The following is a 27,205-nucleotide window of genomic DNA, read 5'->3' as shown; positions in this document are numbered from 1 at the left end:
CAGCCGAGGGGTGGGGGGAAGCTGTGTCGGTGGGGGGGGAGGGGAGATGGGGGGTTGAAATGCAAACAGCGGCAGATTAACAGTAGGACCCCCAGCTTCCTTCACCTCCCCCCCCACAGGGTCCCCCTAGCCACGCGCACCTGCTGCTGCCGCCCCCTCTTTGTGCAGTGCAGGTGTCCCCTCTCCCAGGCCCCCACCCCACTGTGATGTCACACTGCCTCTCGCGGGGCATGATGGGAGAATCCCAATGTTTTCCAACAGATGCTCTAAGAAGAGCAGCAGATTAAAGCAATTGCAGGAGCGAAGATTTTGTTATTGGGTGGCAGGGGGCAGGGAGGGGGGGGGCAAGGGGGAGGGGAGAGCCCAGCCCCAGCTCCTGCCAGCCCCCCACGGAGCAGCATGAAGGCAGCCCCCCTGAGCTGCACCGAGAGAAAGTTCGCCCATGAGTGGCCATAGGAGCCCAGGGCATTAGGGGCATCTCTGCGGCTGCTGGATGGTGCAGGTGGGGAGCACTGACGGGAGCTGGCGGAAGGAGGCCGGGGAAGATGCTGCCCCGGCTGGGGCTGCCTGGCTGAAGCTGCTGGCGCTCGGGACTCCAGCCCCCGCTTCCCCATTGTGACCTTGGCTGCCTCCCCTTCCATGAGCGCCTCGTCCTCCCCTCGCCTCTGAGCCCCCCACCCATGGCTGCGGCGGAAGACGGGACTGGCTGTTTTCTCCCCAGAGGCAGGTCTCAGAGTGACCCCAGCATCCTCACGGACTGCGCTGCCCGCGCTGCCCCTGAAGCCGGAGAGAACCCAGGTAACACCCCCCCACCACCCCCTACAGCAGAGCCGGGGGAAGAGGGGAGGGGAAAGAGACTGGGGGGGGGCGGCGCAGAGGGGTCCCCTCTGCCATCTGCTGCAACCCCGCCCGCCCAGGCACGGCAGGAAATTAGGGGCATAATCCCCGCCGTAAATCCCGACGGGGGCTTTATAGCTGCAAACAGGATTGCCTCCGAGAGCCTCCCTGGTGCCTGGCGAGACCGCGACTGCCTGCCTGCAAACTCGGCGCGCACCCGGGAGGGGAGGAGCGGGGCTGAGATCAGAGCTCCCACCCCCCACCTGGAGCCCAGCCTCGGCTGCGGGCGGGCGGGCGTTTCTCAGCCCCATAGCGGCCCTGGTGGGGACCAACGCAGGCGGCAGCCTTGCGGGGACCTGCTTTAGCGCGGGGGGGGGGGGGATTGGACAGTCTTCCCCCCCCCCAGCCCGTCCTCTCGCCCCGGGGCGAGCAGGGCAGGGATACAAGCGAGACTCAAGTTCGTGCACCCAGGGAGAGGCCCTGGAGGGAGGAAGGCAGAGTGGCTGGATTTAGAAGCTACAGTACTAAACGCTGTGGGCACTGCTCCTACCTAGGCCAGTGATTAATACTGTGATTCAGGGTTAGGCAGAGCTGATTTATTACTGGGGGGGGGGGGGAGGTCTAATACAACAGAAGGGAACAGGCTGTTTGGGGGGATCACCATGGAGACAGGAAGAGGCAGAGTAATAATTAAAATCCCCCCCCCCCGGTTATTTTCACTTCATAAAGAGAAGTATAATCTTCTTATGAAGTGTAGTGGCAGAGGGGACTGAGGCACTCCTATCCAATCACACTATTCTATTTCTAAATGAAAATGAATTATTTCACCAGCACCACTAACAAATATTGTCAGCTTAGCTTCACTTCGAAGAATAATTCTTCCATTAAAGAGCGATGTCTTTAGTGGTGACTGTATAATTTCAAATTGCCAATATCAAAATGATGATGATCCTTTGGAATAAAGAAAAGGTTGGCTTTGTTGGGTGAAGATTTCCTCTAGTCAGCTCAAAACCTCCACATAGCTTGAATGTGATGTGACTGCAAGGAAAGGCCTAGGCCATGCTCCAGATTACCCTGGCTTTATATAAACAATAGACCATTTATGAGCTGTAAGGTTTCTTTGTGAGGGTTATTGACACACGGAATGATTAAACAAAACAGCGTAAGCTGTGTGGTTTCTACCATCATGAGACAATGAAAGATGTGTAAATCCTAGCGGCCCAATATATTGAATTCTAAACATAGAACTCAAAGCTAAAGGAAGTCAGTGGAGAGGTGCCTCTTGAGTTAAATGGGTTTTAGATCAGACCTTAGTTCCTCTTCTGCAGATTGCGATTAAACACTCCTAGCCTTCTTTGATTGGTCTGCTTGCCAAAATCATTCCCAGAGAAGCAGAATATACGTTAATAATTATGGCAAAGAGTCCTGGGGCATCTTATAGACTAACAGATATATTGGAACATAAGCTTTTGTGGGTGAATACCCACCATACATGCATCCGAAAAAGTGGATATTCACCCACAAAAGCTTATGTTCCAATACATCTGTTAGTCTATAAGGTGCCACAGGACTCTTTGCTGCTTTTACAGATCCAGACTAATACAGCTACTCCTCTGATAGTTAATTACGACAATTTTAAGTTTTCCTTATCAAATGATTCTGAACATCTTTGTAGCTCTCAACTAGATAAAACAATGAAATTAATGGACATGATAGAGGATTTCTCGGATGCCCAATTGTGGTTGTACCCCATGTAAAGGGAACAAAGGAAGCCTCTAACATGAAGTGCTAGACTTTCTGCTTAAGGGACAATACTGACTGAAAGAGAGGAATGTATGCTTCTGCTATTTGATTTCTGAATGAAAAATTGTATGCATACTATCTAATTTCAGCCGCTTCTTGTATATTTCAAAACAAATCAATCAATATGGGAAACAGCAAATGCAACAATCTAATTTTTAAAATCTTTTTGATATAAGGGAAAATAAACACACTTTTTTTGAAAAGAGGTACTGTTAGAGCACATTTTCTTCAATGAAAATTCCATAATTTAAGACCAAACATCCCAGTGGCATGGCAGCTGCTGCACAAAGTATGTAAAAAACCTCCCCCCACCAAAAAATATACTGCAACAGCATTATAAAAGCAAACAAAAGGCAACAATACCTACAGCCTGTGTATAGTGTTGCATTATGTAGATTAAGGAAACCCTACATAAATTTGTTTTACTTTTCCATGTAATTTACAGGTATGGATTTTGTTACAAACAGTTACATTGTTTGGTAAACATCTGATGTTTTCAGTATTAGTATTACTTTACCTGCAAAATTACATTTTTTTGCCATCTAATTTGTGGACAAATTGTTTTTGTCTCTGTGTTTCAAAGATTTAAGCATAATTTATGCCAGGCTATGAATTAGCTGTCATCCTACATAGTTACGTTTTCATCTTACTTCCTTACTAATAAAAAGAATAATAATTTGATTTTCTGTTTATTTCTCAAATCAAACACACATCTATGGACACAGTCAAAATAATGTTTAGACCTGATCATTCTACAGTGTAATGCTCACATTTACATCCCAGTCCTGCTTCCATTTAAGCCTTGCTTTAGACATTTCAACTTCTAGGTTTCTGAACTGTATTTAAAAGTAGTTTCCTAGTTCCTAGTTTAAAAGTAGTGGCCTAGTTAAAAACTCAGGCCAAAAGAGACATTATTTATACTTCAAGTTATACAGACAAATGTGCCAATAGCAAGGTAAAATTCTACAAAATGATTTACAATGTTTACATAAATATGATTTTTAAGATATACATGGAAAACTTTAGCATCACAACATAAATCATGTACACAAAAAGTGATTAGCATGGGTGTGAAGTACTCTTGAATGAATTAAGGGGGTTGTGATCTAATAAGAGTTAGAGGATGATGCTTAAAAAGAGCATTTATCCATGTAATTGGGCAGTTAACCTAACCAAATGGCTTTTATAAAGGAAGATAACCCCTATCACATCACTGACCTTGGCAAAAGCACAAGGGTAACATTTATTCAAGGATGAATTGTGGGAAAAAAAATCCAATATGTTAGGCACAGACAGGCTTTCCATCAGCATCTGGCATACAAATTTGTTCTTGGATCAAACCCTGATTGAGGTCAGTACTGAAACACTGTCACTCTGACCTTGTGCTCATGTTCCAGTTTTTTCCTTGGTTGGGGGGGGGGGAAACAGTGAGTATTCAGATTTTTTAATTTTTTTTTTTGGCCACAAAGACTTGGATTTAATTGAACAACTGGAGGACTGAGCGGCCTTCTGCTCCAACGTGTACTTGACTGTGCCTACGCTGGGAAAATGTATCATGATAGAAAATGTGGCAACAGATATTAGTTAACATGTTTTCTAGAGTTTCATTTCTCCCGTGTAGCCATGGCCTTTGTTTAAAAAAGTTGCATATCCCTCCTCTTGATCTATGAAGTCCCAGTATGAGTGTTTTTTGGCCCCATCATTAGCCACGAGTATGTGCAGTGACACTGACATCAGAAGATGCAGAGACAATATTCTTTAATTTTCCATCCATCCATCCATCCATCCAGGAGAGCTCAGTTCTGGGGCACTATCAGATTTTCAGTGAGCTCCTGCTTTTTACCCAATTTTACAGCCAAGTTGAATGAGGCACAGCAAGATTATATACTTGCCCAAGTCACATAGCGAATCAGTGACTCAGCTGGGACGAGAGCCCAGAATGCTTCAGGTAATCACTAGACTAGATCTCCTTCTGGCTGATTTGGACAAGTCAAATAGCAGATTCAGGGACTTTCCTATGAACAGATTGTGCTGAAAGTCTTTTGCCCTATGTTAGGAAACCATCTAGTTGGAACTGAAGTCTGTCTTTTTGGGCTGGGATACTACTTGGAGCCAAATCCTCCAAAAGATTTCCCCAGGTCTGGGATAAGTTATCCTTTTTTTCTTTATGTGGTTAAAAAACAAGCTCCTTCTTCCTGTGTGAGGAAGGGACGTCTAAAGTACCTAACTGGCCAGACTCAATGCAGATACTAGGAGAACCTGTTTGTGCAAATAGTTTCAGGGCTTGATTTTCAGAAGTGCTGAGCACCCACAATTCTGACTGATGCCATTCGGAGCTGCAATTGCTCATTATCTCTGACAAAAATCAGGCCCATATTTATAGTGTGTGTTTTTTTTAAGTACAGTATTCTCTGTACAAATGAAAAGTTATTACCTTGATTTACTACAAAATTACAGCAAATGCACAGGCCAGTGCTAAATTCCATTCCAAAATCTGCTTTGTAAAATTGTTTTTAAAATATGTTAACAGCATATTATAAAATGTTCCTACAGCAAACAAAATACATGATCAGTACATGTAGACAACAGATTTAACAGTAACATATGTTACTAAATAACAGGCCTACAAATCTGCTGATAATTAGACCCTTCACATGCCTTTAATAAATAACAGCTCCTTGCAGTGATCTTTTAGCATATGGCAGCCGTGGTCTGAGAATGAAATGTAAGTTTTGTCTGCAATGGGCATCATTACCAAGTGGACATTTCCCAGCTATAGTAGTTTGTTTAACAAGTTTAAATGTAAGGAGTGCTGCAAGTAGTGTTGGTAAAGTGATAGATTGTTTTTTTTTAAGTGGAGCCATCTGTATTTGAATTTCCTTTTTCATGATAAAATACGTGCATTTTGGGTTGAGATTCCGTGAACTCTTGTACTACCAGTGAGCTCAAGTGACTAGGTTCTTGAAAGCTGGTGAGTTTTCTGCCCTGGTGAGAATGAATACAATATTGCAAATGTAGGGCCTGATCTGTCAATCTTCACTCAGCCATGTCTGGGGCATGGGTCACTTGCAGGTTTGTACTAGAGTAACTGGTGGATTCTTTGCAACTTGAAGTCTTTCGGTCAAGATTGGAGGACTTCAGTAACTCAGCCAGACCTTATGAACCTATTGCATGTGTGGGTGGGTGGGGTTCTGTGGCCTGCAACATGCAGGTGGTCAGACTGATAGACTTTAAGGCCAGAAGGGACCACCATGGTTATGAGTCTATGTTGTCCCATTAAGATAGGTGGGACTTTTTTGCTGAGTAAGGAGTGAAAGGGCTCAGGTGATTAGGAGCACATTCTAAACTTGAGAGGCCCATAGAAATTCCTCTAACTACACATGGAGCTTCCTTACACTAAGATGCTTGGGATCCAGTCCAGCCCATTAATCTTATGTACGGAACACATCTGCACCATGATCTCATTCAGAAAGAGAATTTTGTTTGTAAGTGCAGCATGCTCAGTGCTGGAGCAGTGCATCAGATAGAGGAGGACTACCCCCACCAACACTACCCATTAGGTGAGGATCTGAAAACCTGACAGGTGCTTTCAAACATAGGACCAGTCGATGTTTAAACAGGGCACAATTCTACAAAAGTGTTTAGGACATCAAGCAAAAACTACATATCCTATTGCAACTTCAGGGGCATTTAAGTAGACAGCATTTAATTATAACCTAAGTTGAAAGCTGGCAAGAACACTATGGTTAAACACCCTGGCTCAAGAGAAGATAAATGGTGAGGGAAATTTGATTCGAGTCACAGAAGACAGAATCACACAGGGAAAGATGGTGACAACAGAGACTCTGAAACAATCCTATAAGTCATTTTATGTGGCTTACACCCATCTCCCACCACCCCCAAAAAAAAATGTTTGGAAGAAAGAGGCCATAGAAGAAGAAGTCTGGAATTTAAGAGACAAACCAGATCTTAAGATCCTGCAACTGTCTCTCAAACAGATGGTGAAGCTGAAATAGCTCCTTCATTGTATATTTCCAGCAATCAAAGGGAATAGGAGAGACTGGTAGCCTCATTTGGGTCTTAGATCATTAAAAAATGGAACTTCACAGAAAAAGAGAGCAAATTAATGACAGAGCTTAACTAGCGAAGAAAGACGGACAACTATAATAAAATGAGAGTCTACCCACCCAACAATTTAGATGCTGGAACTATGGGTCCTAGAGAATGAAAGAAACCTAATTTGTAGAAGGGCACTATTATGCCAGGCACCACTTACAAAACTACCAAGCTAAAGAATTTTTTTTCAGAATAGACACAATGTTCTTCTTCAGTAACAGATACTCTTGATCCACCCTACTAACAGTCCATTGTACCTTACCCTTCCTCCAGTGGAAAACCAAGGAGCTATTGTGGAATTAACCATAGTGTTGGATCTCTCAGCTTCTGTATCAGCTGAGCGCATCAGATTCCTAAGTTCTAGGTGTAGAAGACAGATATGCCTCATACAAGTCAGCATAAAACAGTGCCATAAGCTCAAGCACTGGGCCTGTTGAAGACTCTTAGTCAGTACACATGGTGAATTCTTTCAGTTGCACAATAACTTGGTGAAGTTAGGCAGTCACTTTGCCAGACTGCTCAAAAGGTGAGAGAAACTAGATTTTTTGCTCCTTTTATGTTGTCTCTTTTGGAAGAGGGAGGCATTTATTATTGCTCAGTACAGCACAATGCAAAAAACATTAGGACACCAGCTATAACTCAACCAAACTCTTTAGGGAAAGTCATGAGGAAATAACAGCCAGTACAGAAGTATTCTTCATCTGTCTGTCTGTTTTTATAGGCATAACATACACTGGATATGCCGTTGCACTTCCTTTGACAACCCTACGGTGGATTCCTCTGGCCTCTTCTGGGTTGATGTAGAGTGCTCAGGTTTTAGGTTAACGTTCATTGCTGTTCTGATTTGTTCCTCCAAATTCATTTTGATGAGTCTGGTAGCATTGGAGAACATTTTAGGTAAACGTTAAACATGTGCTGAAGACCTATCAAAATCTATGGAAGGGTGAGTGTGTCAGGGATGGGAAATTAGTGCATGGTGCTGTGCCAGATCTGTGGCTGGCAGGACAGTCCCTTACACCAGGGACCATTTAGGTCTAATTCTGATCTGTCCAATATGTCAAGTAGATTTTCAAATAGATTAAAACGGTCATGAATCTCAGCTAATTTAGAGTTTAAATACTTTAGTTGCCTTCTCCCCAAGCCGAATGATCCCTGTTTCATTAGGTCTCCATGAGCCAGTGCATTCTATTACTTCTGTTTCTTTGCCCTGTGTTGTACTCCTTTCACCTTGTCTATATTTTTCATCAATTAATTGGCACATCAATTGTCTATATTTTTCATCAATTGGCACAAACTGGGCCCTTTACTCCAAATGTGGACAAACCAGAGGCCTGTAAAGATAGTTTCTTTGGAAAGCAACATGCCCTTCAATATAGGCCAGCATTTTAGCCTTCTTCATTGTCACTGTCCACTGAACTGAAAATGCCCCCGTCAACAGATGTAGATCCTTTCCCTCGAGTTACTAACTAATTAATTCCCATCTAAATGAAACTGCTTGGGCAGCATCTTTACTTCAGTTTATTGGCACACAATTAATTCTTAGATGTGTGAAATGTCATGATTCAACTCAGAGTTCTTTCACCTAGACTATGAATGTTCTTCTGGAACTCACCCACGGGCCCATGTGTTTTAACCATACCACTGAGTTCAGGGACCACACCTACAAAGATTTTCTACTGCACCTCTCTTATTTCTGCATTTGAAGCTAGTGGAACTATGTCCAGAAGTACAAACCTTCATGGGGTTTCCACATGAGTAAAAATATGCATGATAGTAATTTATCCGCATATTTAATAATCACATATTCCCTCTGCATCTAGCGCATTAATACAACAGTTTTAAAATCCAGCTCCCACTAGAGAACCCTGAAGAGCTCCTCCTTGCTGGTTTGCATGAATAGATGCCCTTAACTCAAGACCTCTGCTTTCTTCGCACTATCCAGTTTTTATCATCTTCACCTAACCCATACTTAAGTCAGAACGTGGTGGAAGCTGTAGACTTTGAAGTCTTAATGCTGCTTTTACAGCAGTGGAATGAGATTCATGAATATATATATTATTCATGGGGTTTGTTATTTTAAAACTTATCCATGCCGGGATGGGTTTCCGGAGTTGGGACATTAGGCAGCTAGCCAGATATTAGAGAAGTCTAGTGTTCTGTAAGTGAAATATAGAACTGCATGTAAGAAATGTGTTTTACATTTCTCTTTTATTCTAATCCCAAATTCACCAGTAGTTTGAATGTTACAGAGTAGCTATTTAATACATTTAAAACTGGATATCCAAGATGTGGAAATACTGTATCATATCATTGCTGGTAATCAGAGTTTCACACGTTAGCTCAGCACACACAATAGCCTCATAAAAATAGTTGTAATGTTGTTTTAGGATTTGTTTGCTTCTGTGGAGCTTCTGCATCCCTAGTGACCCATGAGGACCCTCTATTTTCACTCACCCCCCCACCCCCCTCCTTTCCTTTATATCACAACCACATTTTTCGTAACAGAAGGAAAACTGGACAGAATTCCTCTTTGGAGCCTGGCAGCATTTCTCTTAAATTGACACAGAGTGCTGCTGAAAGCATGCATTCCCTCCCTCCCACCCCACGCAGGCGCTGAGCATGCTGTTTCTTGGCTCAGGTACCTCCACTTTGACCATCCTCTTGCAAGCAAAGCACATGGAGCACAGGATTGGGTCCAAATGCGGGTGTCTAAGGTTAGACTAGATAGCTCAATCCAGGCCTATCACATAGGGGTGAAAAAACATTGTTTCTAGGCAACTGGGCTAGCACTTTGAGCTCTAACATCATTTGTTTCCTTTGTTGGTTCAGATTTGATTTTGGCAAATAACTAGTGCGAGTGCCTTTTGAATATTTCATCTCTCCTTGTTCCAATTGCTGCCTTCTCCATGCACCATAAGAATGAACTCAGTCATGGGCATACAAGTGGCTTTCTTTTCCTTTACCTCTCAGCTGCAGCTTCAATATTATGGCATTGATGCCAAAGGCAGCACGGATGGCATTACACACTGTGAAAACAATGCATGGTGTTTTCAAAGGCAGTCAGCGATGACAAAGAGGAACAGAGGATGTCTAGCTACTACATTTACATGTTTCAATGAAAATAAGTTCTTAACCCAAATCTTAACAGACAAGCTTCAAAATAAATATCAAATAAAAGCCGCTTTTCTTTCAAAGCTGCAATAATCACATACACCACACAAGGAATTACTGGCCTCTCCTGTGTAGTCCTCTACAAAGAGCATTTCTGTCTGTTCCCCTACTTGAACACTTCAAAGGTTTCCATGCATCATAACAGGGAATGGACAGAGCTGCAAAAATCAGATGATTTGGGGCCACATCTTGCAGACACAATTACTCTCATTGGTGGTGTTAATTATATTACACTAATGCCTCAGTTGAGAGAAGACTGATTGTGCCAGGCACTGTACAAACACATAATAAGAGAGAGTCCCTGCCGTAAGTAGTTTGCAATCTAAAGACAGCCCAAAGGGTGGAATAAAGAAAGCCATTCCCCCATTTTACAGATGGGGAACTGAGTTCCAGAGAGATTAAGCCATTTGCCCAAGGTCTCACAGGCAGTCTGTAGTAGAGCTGGGAAAGGAAGCCTGGTTTCCCGAGTCTTAGTACAGTGCCTGAACCCCAAGATCATCCTCACACCGAATGGGATACTCACACGAGGAAAGTTAATGACTTGCTTAGGTGTCTGATGACTGGTCTATGTTTGCAACTCACAAATACATAACTTGTAAGAGAGAAATGGTGCCGAGGGGGAGGAGTGAGGAGGAGAAAAGAAAAAACACCCAAGATTGAAATAAATATATATTATTACACACACACACACATTCACCATTTTCTGGTTCTGTGATTTCCTGCATGAGTGATAAAAGGTCTAGAAGTTTTGATTAGTTAGGAAAGAAGAATTTATGGCATTCTGCTCTCAAGAGTCTGATTCAGCATCAGAGAAGTCTATCAATATTCATGGGCAGGTATGTTTGTGAACAAGTCACTGATCCCACACCACAAGTAAAGTTAAAGCTGGAAAAAGCCAACTGCAAACTTTTCTATTTGTTAAAACTCTTGATCTACAGATTCAGCCTCTGCTCAATAGTATTGCATCTGCTTGAAAACAAGGAACCAGCAAGCACTATTGATAACATAGTAAGAGCTGCCATTCAAAGGGCATTGGATCAGTCCTATGCAAAGTATCTCAGGATCAGATCCAATGTGAGAGAACATAACAGAATGGAAGTTTCACCCTGAGCTGCAAGGGAGCTGTATCAGTTTGTGAAATGTGTTTGTATTAAAAACAAAACAAAACAACATTCCCTAAAGCTGCTCTTTACATTGCATTTTTAACCCCTTAAAATACCTGACTCCATGATATTTTAAATAGATTTTTTTTTAAGTTATACATTTTAATCCTGATTTTCATTTGATGACATATATAGGGCATATAAGTCAAAAATAAAAGTTAGAATAAATTGAGTTTTGAAGGGCAGATGATTAGAAACAGGAATTTTAAATGGCCAATGGGGAAAAATAGCTTTAATAAGTGTCTAAAATTCCAAGTACCATGTTTCTGTAAATGTGTGTGTATATATGTTTGTACAGCACCTAGCACAATGGGATCCTGGTCCATAACTGGGGCTACTACACACTACTGCAATACAATAATATATTATATACAGGACCAAGTTTTCCCCAGGGGACTCCATCATCTAATGTTGTTGCTGATGTTTTTGTTTTCCCCTCTCAGAACCACCTTTGCAAATTCCATTTTGTAAACTACTTGAGCATTTCTTACACCTGGAGGGTAAGAAGGGCAGAGCTGACCATTTGCTGAGACAAGGTGCCTGAAATTTAAGCATTTTTTCATCCTCATATCTGTATTCTGTTAAACACCTACTAACTTAAACAAGAATACATTTTATTGCTGTAAAGAGGAGTTCTGCTGAGTAATTTAAATTCCTCTCAATATAATTAGCAATTGTGTTCTTATGACCATATATTGGGCATAATCCATGTGAGGCTCAACCACTGATTAAGGTAGATACATGGCTCATTAACAAGACACAGCCAGAATCTGGCCCTACATCTTGGGTTTGGCATCACTTATTAGATTTAAGTATATGACAAGATTTTGTATTTCAGTTTCAGAGATCTGATCCAACAGTGGTTTAATACAATTATGTACAAACACCAGTTGATTAATTCAAACACTTTTGCAATTAGAAACTCATTTTAACAGAGCCTCTTCTGCACAACAATCCAGCTCCAGTTTTCAATCACAGGCCACCTAATGGTGGTAAAAAATTGCCATGAATCATTTAGGATGCAGACATATATATAGCATACTTGAACCTATATGGAAAGCATTACAAAACATGTAATTAAAGTGAAACACCTGCTGGAGTGTAAGATGCTGCTTAACTTGACTTTAGAAGCAAAGGAGACTGAGTGATCAGCATTGATCTCACATACGGATATTAACTGGGTTAGACTGTAGAGGGCTTGAGGATTCATTTGTCTCTCCTGGAATTTTACTATTTGAAATCTTTATATAGGAACAAGTTATAGAAAAATTAAACATCAGGAGCCTGGCTTTTAAACAAGTTAGGCACAAAGCTTGTTGCACAAACGGTGCACAAACCCACACTTAAATTGCAAAGGCATAGTCGTTTGATTTCATATACAAATTAGATTCATCACATGCCTAATATTTAAAAATCAGGCTCCAAATATAAATGAAGATGTTTTAGGATTAGTGGGTCAATTATTATTTGTGCAGTACTTTGAGCATGTAATGAGTTATATATGAGATTTTTTCTAGGAGTTACTAACTGTTTACTTTTGTCATTAGTTAAGTGACTATAATAATTTTCCACAACCTTTAGCTTTGAGAGCTTGTTCCAGATTGGTCTATTAATGCTGCAGTTAATGGGTTACACGATTTATTTATTTAGAGCATTCAGTCAGTTGTTCCTTGCCAGATTGTGGTGTTTCAAAGTGCAAGGTAATATCTAGAATTAATAACCCTGCCTTCTCTAATCACGTCCGCCTTATAAATACCAAGAAGTAAGTAAAGCAAAATGTGAGGGCCTCATATTGCTTCTTATCTAGCTAGAGGTTAAATAATAATGCAGTGGATCCTCTGTGCCCATTAAATCCAGAGACTTGGTCTCTGAAATCCACGATGATTTATTGTCTGTAATGTATACACAATTTACACATGCCCTAGGGAGCACATAGACTAACCACAGGAAGCAGGTCAATAGCTTGATGCTTAAGTCTACATAAATATTTCAATGAGATCTTAATCAAAGAGTATCTGATCTTGCTTTTTGGAGTGCACTGTTATTAATTTAACAGATGTAGCTCAAACAAACATATATAAGCAATACAGGTCCCCATGCAGAAAGGGCTGCATGGTGATTACATTTAAAGAAGATACGCTACATAGCTAGGTTGGTCTGCAAAGGCGGATTAGATAACCCTTCCCCTGTTCCATTCATTTGAGCACCCTCAATCCGTTCTGCTGCTGTATAACCAGCAACTGGACTAGCTTGCAGTGGTGCAGTGCCCTGGGCCAGGCCTGTTCCTCCATTTCTCTCTTCCCTCCCCACCCCCGACATCAGATCCCTCTGGTCATCTGCGCTCCACCTCTGCCTTGCCCCTATTTATTTATTGTGAATGTGTCTGGTTTCATCCTGCTTCCCACTGTGTCCAGGCCTCTTACTTTCAGCCTGCACTGAACCTTGTCCTTGTTGCTGTGACACAACTTGAAAGCAGAGCAAAGGCAGCCCTGGGCTACAACCACTGAAAGCAAACACTCAGTCTCGCATCTCAACACTCCCCTCCCTGTACAAGTCCATTCACCCACAGGACCAGCCCTGCTAACTCAGAGGCATGCAGACCAATGTCAGGCGAAGCCAGTGCTTCGAGAAAGTTTCCTGGCTCGTGCAAGTGATTTAGTTTTAATCAAATGAAGAGAACCTTTATGGGATAGTTAAGAACTTTGGGCCAGACTCTCAATCAGAAAGGACAGTTCAAGCAGAGAAAAACTGCCCTAACAAGGACAGCTAGGTAATCTCCTGATGTAGGGGAATTCCTACAGGGCATAAAGCCAGCCTGGCTAGCTCTGTCACACAATCTTTCCTTCAACCAAAGCCTGCAGTCAGGGCCAGATTTAGGGGTAGGTGACCGCCTAGGATGCTGGGCTTGGGGTGCTCTTTTTATTGTTAGCCACCAAAGGGAAAATATAATGTTTGAAGTAAAAGGATTCAGGTATTTCATATGTGGATTCATTTTTCACTAACCTCCTAGAACGTTCTGGACCTTTGTAGAATCTCATGTACTTCTCAAAGTCTGGAAAGTTCCATTTTCCTTGAACCTCCTAGAATGTTGTCAGCCATGACCTCGTGGGTACATAAGGGGCAGGACATCGCCAGACAGTCAGTGAGATAGAAGAACAAATTGAAATGAAGTGAGAGCCCAGCTGCGATATTGTGAACCTTGTGTTATTGTTCAATTGTGAAAGTGTACTTGTGTTTTAAGACTTGAAGAGTGTAAGCAGCAACTAATAAAGGACATATTTAATGAGATGCCAGAGATAGCTATCAAAACCCTATCTACGCAACAATATAAAAATACTGCTACTTCTTTTGCCATGCTTAACACGTGATGTTTGATGACTTTCTAAGACTGCGGAACATAGACTTTTGCTCTCCCTATTACTGCCGCGCCCCCTCACCCCCTAGAAAATAAAAGATGTACCTGAAGAAGCCTTCTGGAGCTCAGTATAGGAAACGAAAAGCTCAATTGCAATCTAGTTTGCAGCAAAAGGGGCAAATTTGAAGTACAGGACAGGGTTAACATTCTAAGATAGTCACCTACTGTCACACTATTTAGTGCTGGTCTACACAATGTTGGTGCACAGTTCAATTTCTTGATGTTAGTACATTGCAGTTACTCTTAAAATTCAAAAGTCTCTTAGAGGAAAATAATTTTTGTATTTGCTTATATATGGCATGAATACATACAGATTTACAGATCCTAGCATGAAAATGTAGCCTTATGGGACAGGGATAAATCATTCATGTAAATTGTGCATCGAAGTCGTGAAATGGGCTGCAAATGCAATAAAAAATAAGGTATTCAAAAAAGTTTAACAAATGGGGAGGGGCACCAAAGATGCTCTTTGCCTGGGATGCCATTTGGTCTAGGGCCAGCCCTGCTTGTAGCATAGGGGCTGTGCTGGGGTTGGTCCACAGTAGCATTTGCCTTGGCCAGAATACTTTATGCTTTAGCAAGCCTCGGCTACCAGAACTGTCCCTAGGAACTCTTGGGATGTTTTGAGTTATGCTGGGGGAACTGGCCCCAGGATCGGAGGACCAGAAAGGTAGCAAAGAGGCACCTTGCCATCCCAACCCCCAGGGTCCTGCTGGGTACAGTTTGGCTGGACTTGAAGAGCTGGCCTGTTAGGAATGTGCAGGGCTTGGGATCTAGAACAGTTTCCCTTCAAGTAGTTCAACTGCACATTGTGGGCAGCTGGATCACAGTCCCTGCCATCCACTCAAGGGGCTGCTATATTATTCTACATCTTGTAACTACAGCTTTTGTGTTTTAAAACTCAGTGAACTGAGTGGTTGCAAAACTGCTAGGTGGACAGTCCCCGAGTCAGACAGCCCCAGTTTGTCCACCACGCAGTGCAAGGGACTCATCACCCCAGCATTGTGCATCAGCCACCTCCAAGGATGAGAAAGTAGTTCAGACATTCAGTGGGATCTTCAGATGTGCCTAGGCGACTTTCAGTGGCACTTGAGCACTTGGAAATTCCACCCATCAGCAAACACACTGGCTTTGGCCAAAATTTATCAAACCTGGGTGCCAAGAATGAGGCATCACTTGTGGGATTTCCAGAGAAACTCATGGGAGTTAGGCACTCAGTATCCATTGAAAATCAAATGGAACAACACCCTTGGATGCTTTTGAAAATCCCACCTCAATTAAGTGGTCCAATTTTCACAGCTGTCAGAGCAAACATACATGTGTACGCTTGGCAAGTCACATACTGAGGAGGTTAGTGTTCCATAGGAGGGGGTGTTACAATTGCACACACTCCTAAACAGTGAATGCAGAGTCTCACTCTGCATGCTGCACTTCTAGGCTTTGTGACAAGGACTATCCTTTAGCCCAACACGTAAAGTGTGGCATTTTAGAGCTCCTGCACTTTGTGTCATAAGACAGTTATTTACATGAGTGTCAAAGTGCAATACAGCTCTGCTTTTGAGAGCTTCCTGACATGACATGGAGCTGTAGAACTGAGATACCACCACACACATCTCCAGGATGCTCTAGGACTTGTAGCATATTTCTAGTTCGGGGGTTATATTTTTCTGTCATTTTCTGGGTATTTTCCAGTTATTTTCTTAGGGTCTGATCCAGCAATCACTGAGGTCAATAGGGGTCTTTTCTTCACAGCCTAAACCTGCGGGAGATTCAGTGTGGGCTGACACCTGCGCCAGAGCAGAACCCATTGAAGACAGTGGGTCTCCATGTGGTATAGAACTCTGCATACATGAAGTCCATTGCAGTATCGGGCCTGAAAGAGTCTAATACCAGGACCTGGGTCTTTGTGTGTGTATATGTTCAGTGTCTAACATAATAGGATCTTGACTGGGGCCTCTGGGAGCTTAGATCATAAATTCTTTCCTATCCTCTGCTCCATATTCAGTAGCTACCAGGTCTAGCATTATACCCTGTAGCTAGCAGAGTTAAGAGAAATTCTACTAGCATGGCTAGCAATAGCTCTCCCTGCTGAATGCCACTGTTTCTCTGTATTGCTGACTCTCCCTATTAATGTACAATGCAGGCTTGATAACAGCTGTTTTAGCTTAATTGGATTTCTCTGAAGTTTGTATTTTTTAGATTGTCCTTTTTGACTTGTATGAAGTTTGCATTTATAACGGTGGAAGACACATTCACTTGACTTCAATTTGATTTTGGTATAACAGCTATGCAGAGTTGGGGTACTAGCTTCCCAGGATTACAGAGGTTTTTAGGAGAGAATGAAATATGTAGAATAGATTCTCAGACATGGAAACTCAGAATAGAGTTGCTAGGAATGGTCTTTCTGTCACAATTGCTCGTTTGATTTTGCTGTGGCTATTCAACCATGCCTGAACACTGGGAACTTAATTTCCAGCGCTGACTAATACTAGAGTATCTGCTCTGCAGAGGATCCCCAGGCAAGAGACAAGGTGCCCTGATTCTTCATTCATACCAATTCTCCATTCACTTAGAACGGTCTTCACTGGAGTTACTTGTGATTTACAGAGGTGCAAAGGAATGGAGAATAAGACCCAAAGTCACCTCTCTAGATGACTTTAAAGCCACTGGACTCACGTGAAAAGTATAGCTGTAGGGAATCTAGCATCTTGTTGCTAGTGCACCTGCAAGTTGTGAATGAAAGCAAGAGTATCACCATCCGGGATTCCCCTAGCATTAACACATGCTGCACTGGTCCTGGAGAATGAACTATTTTACTGTGAATGACTGAGAATAGTCCAAAGCTAAATGGACTAAGCTCTTGCAGGATACACAAAAATTTAAATCTCAACTGAAAATAGTGACACTGCTACATCTCTGACAGCATACAAAAATCAACCACTGCCTAAGGCTAGTTTGCTTGAACCCTCAAACTAGCTGTTAATGTAGCAGATGCTGAAATGTAAGAAATGCTTATTTTCTTAAGGCAAACACAGGGTATGTAAGCTGCAGCTGTCAGGACTCATAACAAACATGTACATTCTTCATTGGTGCCGTGGTACACGTCTCCTATCATGTTCCAACCAGAAGCATCAGCTACAATGAAGCCCAGTGAAAGTATACATACCAGCAAGCCAATGCATGCAGCAAAGGAGGCCTTAGAAATCCTGAATACTGTCCCTGAATGGGTTTTTCAGCCACTGTTTTTTTTTTAAAAAAAAAAAATGCCATTCACTGAAATCTAGCCCAATTTTACCTTCCGGATCCCAGGAAGGTATCTACTTAAATATCAATATTTGATGTAACCTACTGTTAAGGATAATCCATACAAATATTGCTGCAGTATTCATTCAGCAATGGAGGCTGCCTATACTCCAGTAGCTGTACTGTGATAACCCAGTGGTGTCCATCTCAAGTCCCCTTGAGGTGGACCAGTGGCTATATCCACTCTTCCCAGTCTCTTGTGCAGTAGCCTAGCGTGGCTGCACCTCTTCACCTATTTTCAGTCCATTTTCTTGCCATTCCCCCTCCCATCTTTTCTCTCCCACTCTCTACCTCCTTAGTTTTTCTCCTCTTTTTGCTACTGGCTTTGCATTCCACTCACTCTCCCACAGCACTGTTCCCTGTAGGCTGACTTCTTCTATATAGGACAGCAGACAATATCAGCAGGGAGCTGTGGAACAAATGAGAGGCTGGTGGTAGCAGCCCAGCTGTTCCCCATGACCAGGGAGGTGGGCAACACAACCCTATTGGAGAGTTTGGCACTGCTCCAAAGAGTGTCACCTCACAGGTTAGAAATCAGGTAGTAAGCTACAACCATAGGGTCCAGTAGTGCAGAATATGAAAGCATAAAAATGAAGGCAAGCACCAGGCTTGCTGTTAGCCAGATGGGAAGAGCCTGTGTCCATGCAGGATCATAGCCTGCTCCCATTTCCGTGCATCGAGTCACATGGTAGATCAGATCTAGGCCAAAGCAATTACTACTATTACGAAAACAAAACACATTGCTGGACTCATGACCGAGGGAGGTGTGCAGCTGTCATGGCAGGTCAGTATATAGGCTTTAAATATGTCCCTTGAACAATATGTCAGCACTTAGCCTGCTGGCAAACACAGCTGAAAGAAGGGGTTATATATAGTGTGCATGGCTGTGGACATTGAGATTTCTTGTTATCTCTGAGGTGCTATCTGTACTAGGCAAAAGGCAGAAACTCTTCAGAGTCAGAGGGCCAAATGCTACACTCAGCTATACCCCTTTTACCATACTGTTGGCAGAGGTGTGGCAGAAGGCAGAATATGAGACTTAATCCAGACAGTTGGAAAGGCCCAGGGAATCACAACTCCTGGGCTCTGTTCCTTCTCAGTCACTAACCATGTGTCCTTAGGCAAGCCACTAACCTCCATTCTCCAGGTTTTTTCCATCTGTAAATTAGGACAAAAGCCTTGCCTGGGTGTCGATAAGGTGGATACATTGATAAAGGAGAGCTTGAAGACCCTCAGATGAAGAACTGAAGAGGGGCAAAAACATCTAGTTTTATGATGTGGAAAATCATGGACATAGGGAGGAAAAAGAAAATCTAAGGCAGGGGTTGGTTCACAGTGCCGGTGTGTAGACCGAGCACATAGCATGGACTGGGAAGCCATCCTCAGCCCCACTTTGCAGCAGCAGCCACTGTGGCTATCCCTGCTGTGTGTACAAGCAGAGAGAAAGGTCTGAGAAAAGATGGTTCTTGGAGGCACATTCGGTTCCCTAACAACAGCGATGCCCATAACCAAGCGGGATCATGGCTTTGGGATGGGCTAGTGAGGCAGGTGCTGGAAAGTTTGATGGTGTGTATTTCTCTGAAAGCTCTAGATAATACTTAGTCCTGCCATGAGTGCAGGGGACTGGACTAGATGACCTCTCAGGGCCCCTTCCAGTCCTATGAGTCTATGAAGTACAGAGCTTAGAGGAGATCTCTGCACCTGGCAGCTGGCAAGGAGTCTAGAGGCACTTTAACACCATTAGAACGTAAGGCTCCTGTACTTGGGCAGGGCTGGGTCAAATAACGTAAGGTTCCCTGTAGAGTTATGGGCCCATATTCAATGTGGCCTGCCTCCACCTGCCCCAAACTCCTCCACCATGCAACCTTCAGTGGGCTGTGCCCTTTAGGGGCTGAGAGGAGACGAGAATGAAACAATGATGTGTCCAGAATTGGTGCATGTGTTTGTGGAGAGAATCAATGGAGTAGCAGAAGGATATTTCCTGTTAAACAGTGGGGAGTCTCTGATGTGACCCCCCATGTCTGTGAGATTTCCACAGGGGCTCAAATCACTGTCCCTATAGAGCGGTCAGCAAGCATGAAGCAGCTCGCACCCAGTACCATATAGCACTGTAGCACCAGGAGCAATGATCCCACTAACGTCTGTTGAGCACCCTCATGAGTGCAGCTGCATTTTCCTTCCTCCACTCCCTAATCTCCCTTCTCTCGTCTCCTCTGATGGTTTTCCCCCTGCCAATGACACTTGCTCCTTTTCTGCTTCTCTATTTTCCTCCATTTCTCCATCACACTCTGACACCTGCAGAGAACAAAGTCTATAAAGGGGATAGGTAGGCCAGTACCTTCAACAATTGTGATGGGCTGTTATTGCCTGGCTCCAGTCACATGACAACCGTCAGAGATCCAAAAGATTATATCTGTCAGGTGTCCGGGGCCAGTTTGGGCTCCAGTAGTTACGATGACGATACCTTAGTCAGAGTTGGTAACTCTAGAGCCTTGTTTCCACCTCACATTAAAGACTCCCCTGACCAAGACTCAAGTGGCAATTAGAAAGCTCCAGAGAGCTGTGATCAGATCTGACCCACAACCAAATACAACATGAACCTGGCTTGGTGTCTAGGGTGCGTTTGGGTGGGGACTATGAGTAGAGCTGAGAAAAATCACACACACACACACCCTGTGTAGTTTTCAGTGTCTTGGTGCGCCACATATATTTTTTCACTTTTGCTGTTTGACCACTATTATTAGTAGTGGTTTGGTCTCGATTCTTATTAATGTGATTTTTAGACTGATGATGTCTCTTTAAATTGTAAGAAACAGCCTCAGGACCTCCTTTTATGGCAGAAAGAGGCAAATCTAAGCACATTTGGGCTGTCAGGAATGCATGCAGTTTTGGGATTTTGTTGTTATAGATTATAATATTTTCATTTTTTCAAGAAAGATTACGGAAGTGTGGGATAGGTTTATTTTGTCTGACATTGTAAAGAAAGACAGACTTAAAGGATTAGCCTTGATAACTTAGCTGTTCCCTTGCAACATATTGTGATGTAATATGAAGTAATGCAATGTGCATCCTGAACATAAAGAAATAGCCTCTGGCAAGGGCCTTGCAAATGCCAAAAATGATTTAAAATTGTCCCAGAAATGGCAACACAAGATGACACCTCTGGTTCCTATATTGTGTAAGGACCTATTATGTGTGCAATTAATAGACCACAACTCAACTAATTCCTAAAGATTAATTTCCCTTTTCATCATTACAAATCTGAGGACAGTGTAAAAGAGCCGGATTAGGTCTTGGAAGAAAGCCACTGTTTTTGTAGGGAGTGAAACCATTGTAATGATTTAATTAGCATTGGTGCTGGGAAAAGGGGAAGCCACATGATGGATAGCACATGTTTTCTTTGAACTGGTTTTTATTCAAGGTACGCTAACAAGTAATTGCATGCCTAATTTGCAAATTTAATGGGCCTATGCAGTCATAGTCATTGCATAACTTTGCCCACAAATTACCGAAATGAATCATTTGCACACACACAGTTGCTGGACTTACCTAATCACCACAACTGCTTGTGTGTGTAATTGATTATAAAAATTGTTTAACAATCAGCCCCCTCGCCCCCTTCAAGGTCAACATAGCTATAGTAAGGGACCCTTCTTTCTAAAAACTGCTCTGTTTGACATGGTTATTGCAAGTTGTCTCACCACTTTGATCCTGCCTTTCCAGTATACAATACTCAAGGACTAGGGCATTCCGTTGAGATTAGATAAAACTGGTGGGCACTTGAACTTAACATTTCTGGAGCAAATGTTCAAGAGTTAAGGTAATGTAGAGGAAATCAGGTGAATTCAGAGTCTGACCATCTTTAGGCAAAGTTGCAAAACCTTCCTCTTAGAGAAAATCTTTCCACTGTAAGTAAGGCTCACAATACAAACCCGTTCTAGTCTCAAATCCCTACCAGGCTTCTAATCCCTCCCCAAATTTAAAGCCCCCACACCAAGCAGACCCCGAAAAGGGAAAGTGCCAGAGACTCCATGAAGTCTTCTAGGACTTTACTACTGCTATTGATTTTGCCTGAAAGGGCTCAGATGCCATGCTGATATGAGTCTCTGTCAAACCCCTCAAACAGTCTCAGAGCACCCAAGAATTTGGCATGGAGAAGGCCCTTTATGTCAGGGATGAAGCACATCAACAGGACAAAACAAGGGGCTTTAATAGCTTCTACAGATGAAATACCTGTGGACAAAGGACTTCAGTCTCTGAGACTGTTTAGGAATCTTCTGTGAACGTTACATTCACTTTGCATTTTATTAATTTATACTGTGCACTTTAGTGCTTTTATAAAGCAAGTGAAATGGCCTGGAAATTAAAGCACAATTTTTCAAAGGCATGCATAACTTGGTAGCTAATTTACATGTCCTCCCTCCCTGCTGTAGCCCCAGGGCAGCCTGCACCCCAAACCCCTCATCCCCAGCCCCACCCCAGAGCCTGCACCCCCAGCCAGAGCCCTCACCCCAACCCTCTGCCCCAACCCTGAGTCCCCTCCCACACTCTGAACCCCTCAGCCCCAGCCCCGCCACATAAATTTTATGTGCACCATCAACTCCATATTGGTACACATAACAAAATTCATTCCGCACATGTGAGAGAAAAATTAGAGGGAACACTGCTCTCTTACCATCTCCATCAACTGATCTAATTCTTTTTGAACATAGTTATACTTTTGGTCTTCACAGCATCCCCTGTGCAAAGAGTTCCATAGGTTGACTGTATGTATAAAGAAGTACTTCCTTTTGTATGTTTTAACCCTGTTGCCTATTAATTTCATTGGTTTTTTCTGTCATGTGAAGAAGTAAATAACAATTCTTTATGCACTTTCTCCTCACTATTCATGGTTTTATAGACCTATATCATATTTATCCCCCCCCCCCCGTTGTCTCTTTTCTAAGCTGAACAGTCCCAGTGGTTTTTGCTCTCTCCTCAAATGGAAGATCTTTCATACCGTAATCATTTTTGTTCCCATTCTCTGTACTGTTTCCAATTCTAATATATCGCTTTTGGGATGGGGCAACCAGAACTGTGTTCAGCATTCAAGGTTTGGGCATACCATGGATTTATGCAGTAAGTGGCATTATATTTTTGATCTTATTATCTGTCCCTTTGCTAATGGTTCCAACATTGCTTGCTTTTTTGATTGCTGCTGCACACTGAGCAGATGTTTTCAGAGAACTATATAGAATGACCCCAAGATCTCTTTCTTGAGTGGTAACAACTAATTTATGTATTGTTGAGATTATGTTTTCTAATGTGTTTCAACATTGAATTTTCTCTGCCGTTTTGTTGCTCAGTCACCCAGTTTTGTGAGATCCCTTTGTAACTCTTCATAGTCTTCTTTGGATTTAACTAACTTGAGTAATTTTGCATCATCTGCAAATTTTACCACCTCACTGTTTACCCCTTTTTCCAGATCATTTATGTTGAACAGAACTGGGCCCAGTACAGATCCTTAGGGGATCCTACTATTTTCCTCTCTCCACTGTGAAAACTGACTATTTATTCTTACCCTTTGTTTCCCATCTTTTAACCAGATACTAATCCCTAAGAGGACCTTCCCTCTTATCCCATGACTACCTATTTTGTTTAAGAGTCTTTGGTGAGGGACCTTGTCAAAGGGCCTTGTCTGAAAGTCCAAATACACTATATCCACTGAATCAGCCTTGTCTACACGTTTGTTGGCACCATCAAAGAAGTCTCATAGATTAGTGAGGCATGATTTCTCTTTACAAAAGGTACGTTGATTCTTTCCCAACAAATCGTGTTCATCTAGGTGTCTGATAATTTTGTTCTTTACTACAGTTTCAACCAGTTTGCCTGGTACTGAAGTTAGTCTCACTGGCCTGTAATTGTTAGGATCACCTCTGGAACCTTTTTCAAAAAAATTAGCATCACATTAGCTATCTGCCAGTCACATGGTACCGAGACTGATTTAAGTGATAGGTTACATATTGCAGTCAGTAGTTCCGCAATTTCATAATTTGTCAAATCCTGGGTCAAGAGTACAGAATGACCCTGGTGTGCGACTCCTATTGACAGCAGCAGAAATTGAGTCAATAGGTGGAGAGTGTGACATTGCTCTTATAATTCAGATGAAAGGTGATGAAGTTGTATCCTTGGATGCAGATTCTCAAACAGATTGTCCTCTTCCTGGTTCTCAAACTGCTAGAAAATCCTGCAAGGGAGTTCTGAACCCCAGACAACCTGTCAGGAAGGATACTATTACTTTTCATAATGCAATATTTATGTGTTACCACTCCCACCTCTTATGCACAGCAATGAGACAGACGGCCAATCTCGTAATGGAGAGGAAAACCTGTGCAAACTGTAGATATGAGTTTGTCCTCTACTTGCTTCTTACTGTATCTATATTGCAAATATTTGCTATATTCACCTGAAAGTGGTAGCAGAAAATAGCAACTTTTTGCTTGTGTTATTACATTGTGGCTCTTGATAGGATCACTCACGAGGTATTGCAATAAGTGATACCCACATTTGCCTACATCTGTAACAAATGCTGTTAGAAAAACAACCAAGCATCATTTTTAGCCTGTTAATATTTAGCACCATGTAGGATAAATCTAGAAAGCCATGAGAATTAATTTCCAGCCAAGAATCTCAGAGAGTACATTTTTGGTACTATGTGCACCGCTGATGGCTCCCATTGCATTACAAATCCTTCTATTATGCCTTTAGAAAATTCAGATGACACTGCCTACAGTATATACTGCATATGAAGGTCAATACTGAATAATACATTTACACTTAAAATGTGAACAGTTCATTTATTCATTTATTAAATCATGGGCAAATCTCCTAAATTCGGAGAACAAGCTTATGTAGCAGGAGAACATAAGAAAGTTTATAGCGATATTGATTACATGATTCTGCAGTTTCCTACTGCAGCTGGGCTTTTTCAGTTAGAGAAATGACTCACTGCAGGAAAGACAAGGACTGTCAATGGCCAGAGAGATCTAGATGCCTTGTAGTGTACAAAGTATCAATCCATTATATTCTGCTCTCATTTTATTAAAGTCCTTCATTTGCCCAGGCACAATCAATTAAACCTCTGTAGAAATTCTTACTGTGTCCCTAATTCCCTTTGCTGACCATAAAGGTATCTATCCCTGATTAAAACCACTCTAATAATTCAGTCCTTTTAAGGATCCAAAACAGATTGTCCTCTACAAGCATCACCTAAGGCTTTGATGCTATCATTAAAAAGTTCTCCAGCAGACAATGAGCGACCTACTACAGTACTCACTCCTTAGTCCTCTGTGATCCTATTCCAAATTAATAATTGCTACTGGCCAATCCAGATTAATCCTCCAAATTGTCTCACTTCTCACTATGCACTCAAAATTGAACATACTGAGTCAGACTGAGCTGGAGTTAAGTGAGTATTAAAAATTGGTATTGAAACATGATTATCTGAATCACAAAACTATTTTTCTTAAGAAAGTGGTAGGTTAAAATTTCAGAGCATTATATGGTGATATAGCAGGGCAATTGTCATCAATACCAATGACCATCTTCGTTTAGGAATGCATCCCAGCACACTGCTGAAGATGTATCCCCATATTTCCACTACTGGATCAACTTCTCCTCTTAGTTACACTGCTGCAATCCCATAGAACCAATATTGTGAAATACCCATGGAAAGCAAGTTTTGAATGTGTAAACATGAATCTTGTACTGGAAACCTGATCTAAAGGAGTTGTACTCAGCCCTTGAGGAAAACAAAACACCACTTGACGCATGTATTAAATCAGAGCTACATTCAAACTGTGTTGGCTGGCTATTGAAGTCACTTACGCAATCTAGAGATCAAACATTTGTGGCAGAAATAATCTGAAAAATGCTTTTGAACATAAATTCAAGAAAACTAAGCCGTTCATGGCATGGAACAACTTGCAAACAGAAAATAAGGCAAAATTCCGTCAAATAAATTATTCATTAGGAATTATTTGCCCAGTTGTAATGAAGAGCAGTGTGTCCATTACATAAAACTATGAATGCTTTAAAAATCCATGTACTATAGATCAGTGCTTCTCAAGCTATCTGATGTGGGGGACCGGCAATTTTTTCTCCAATGGCTCGCAGACCACCACTTTGAGTAGCACTGCTATATATAAATGTTAACAAATCAATTTTAAATACAGTAGTCACAGTAATAACTACTAATTGGCATTAAAACTGCCAATATTCATTTACCTCCTGACCACGCAAACAAAGACCACATTCATGGAGCGGCCCCACTGAATTGTATAGCCATCAGAGAAGACTGCATTAAAACATTTCAAGGCAGCATCAGTAACCGGAACAAATTCTATTTCTCTCAAAAAGAGATGCAAAAAATAGATAACCAAAAAGTGAGATCCCAGAAAGAAAACACTCTCTTTATGACTTTCATAATCCTAGGTTGACAGTCATGCGCAGCAGCAGATCTCAGGTACTATCTATTAGATCATTTTTAGCTCTACCTATTATCTGAGCTGGGTTGAGGGAGGAAAAAGCCAATGGGTATTTTAAGATAAAAGCAAAACAAGAAAACAGCATTTGGAATGTGTGCCAACATCTGCATCAGTGACATTATGGGCCAACAACATTCACAGCCAACCAACACAGAGCCTGTATTCACAGCCTGATCCATTATGGCAGGAAGTGCCAGATTTAATGTATGCAGCTGTTGTTTAGTCTCAGTGGTAGAGTTGGAAGATTGGCAGTGGTGCATCCAAGCCTCCAGTGATTCATTCTGCTGTCCAAATTACACTAGTTTCCACCAATCACAACAGTCCAGTGGTATATTTTTATGTTTGAAACAGTAAAGTGTCCTGTTGTGACAGCATTGCCAGTATTCAAACATTAAATGTCTGCCATCTGTGGACTCTAATGGCCAGATCCTCAGCTGATGGAAATCGGTGGAACTGTACTGAAGTTAGTGAGGTTATGTCGATTAATATAGGCTGAGGATCTGGCTAGAACATGAGGAACATTTATTTTTTCAAATCTATTTTAACTGCTTACATCTGGGGAGAGAGAAAGGAGGAGAGAAGTCAGCATCTTGTAAAATTAATTGTTTCGTGTTATATTTAAACTGAGCTGAAAGGCCTATCTACCTCCATATTTAGAAATCAAATCTTGGTTCTGTTACTAAAAGACGACAAGTTGGAAAATCATGTACCATAATCACGCACTGTCAACCTCTGGAACTCCTTGCCAGAGGGTATTGTGAAGGCCAATACTATTTTGGGGTTCAAAAGGGAGCTAGATAGATTCATGGAAGATAGGTCCATCAATGGCTATTAGCAAGGATGGGCAGGAATGGTGTCCCTAGCCTCTGTTT

The 27,205-nt window shown here is 42.1% G+C and overlaps 1 protein-coding gene across 3 annotated transcripts in view; it reads left to right on the top strand.

The window, feature by feature from the left end:
- The first annotated feature begins 372 nt into the window (after positions 1–372).
- The window catches only part of PHACTR3 (phosphatase and actin regulator 3), a 169,614-nt gene continuing 142,781 nt past the window's right edge, over positions 373–27,205 (top strand). For all 3 annotated transcript variants that reach the window (XM_084645538.1, XM_084645537.1, XM_084645540.1), the window contains exon 1: positions 373–798. In XM_084645538.1, coding sequence (XP_084501664.1) covers positions 681–798 — 118 coding nt within the window. In that variant the 5' untranslated portion in view covers positions 373–680. The remainder of the gene's footprint in view (positions 799–27,205) is intronic.

This window comes from Lepidochelys olivacea (assembly GCF_965140295.1).
Source record: "Lepidochelys olivacea isolate rLepOli2 genome assembly, chromosome: 13".
Classification (NCBI taxonomy): Eukaryota; Metazoa; Chordata; order Testudines; family Cheloniidae; genus Lepidochelys; species Lepidochelys olivacea.
The sequence above is the reverse complement of the archived record's forward strand: the minus strand, read 5'-3'. Positions and strand labels throughout refer to the sequence as shown.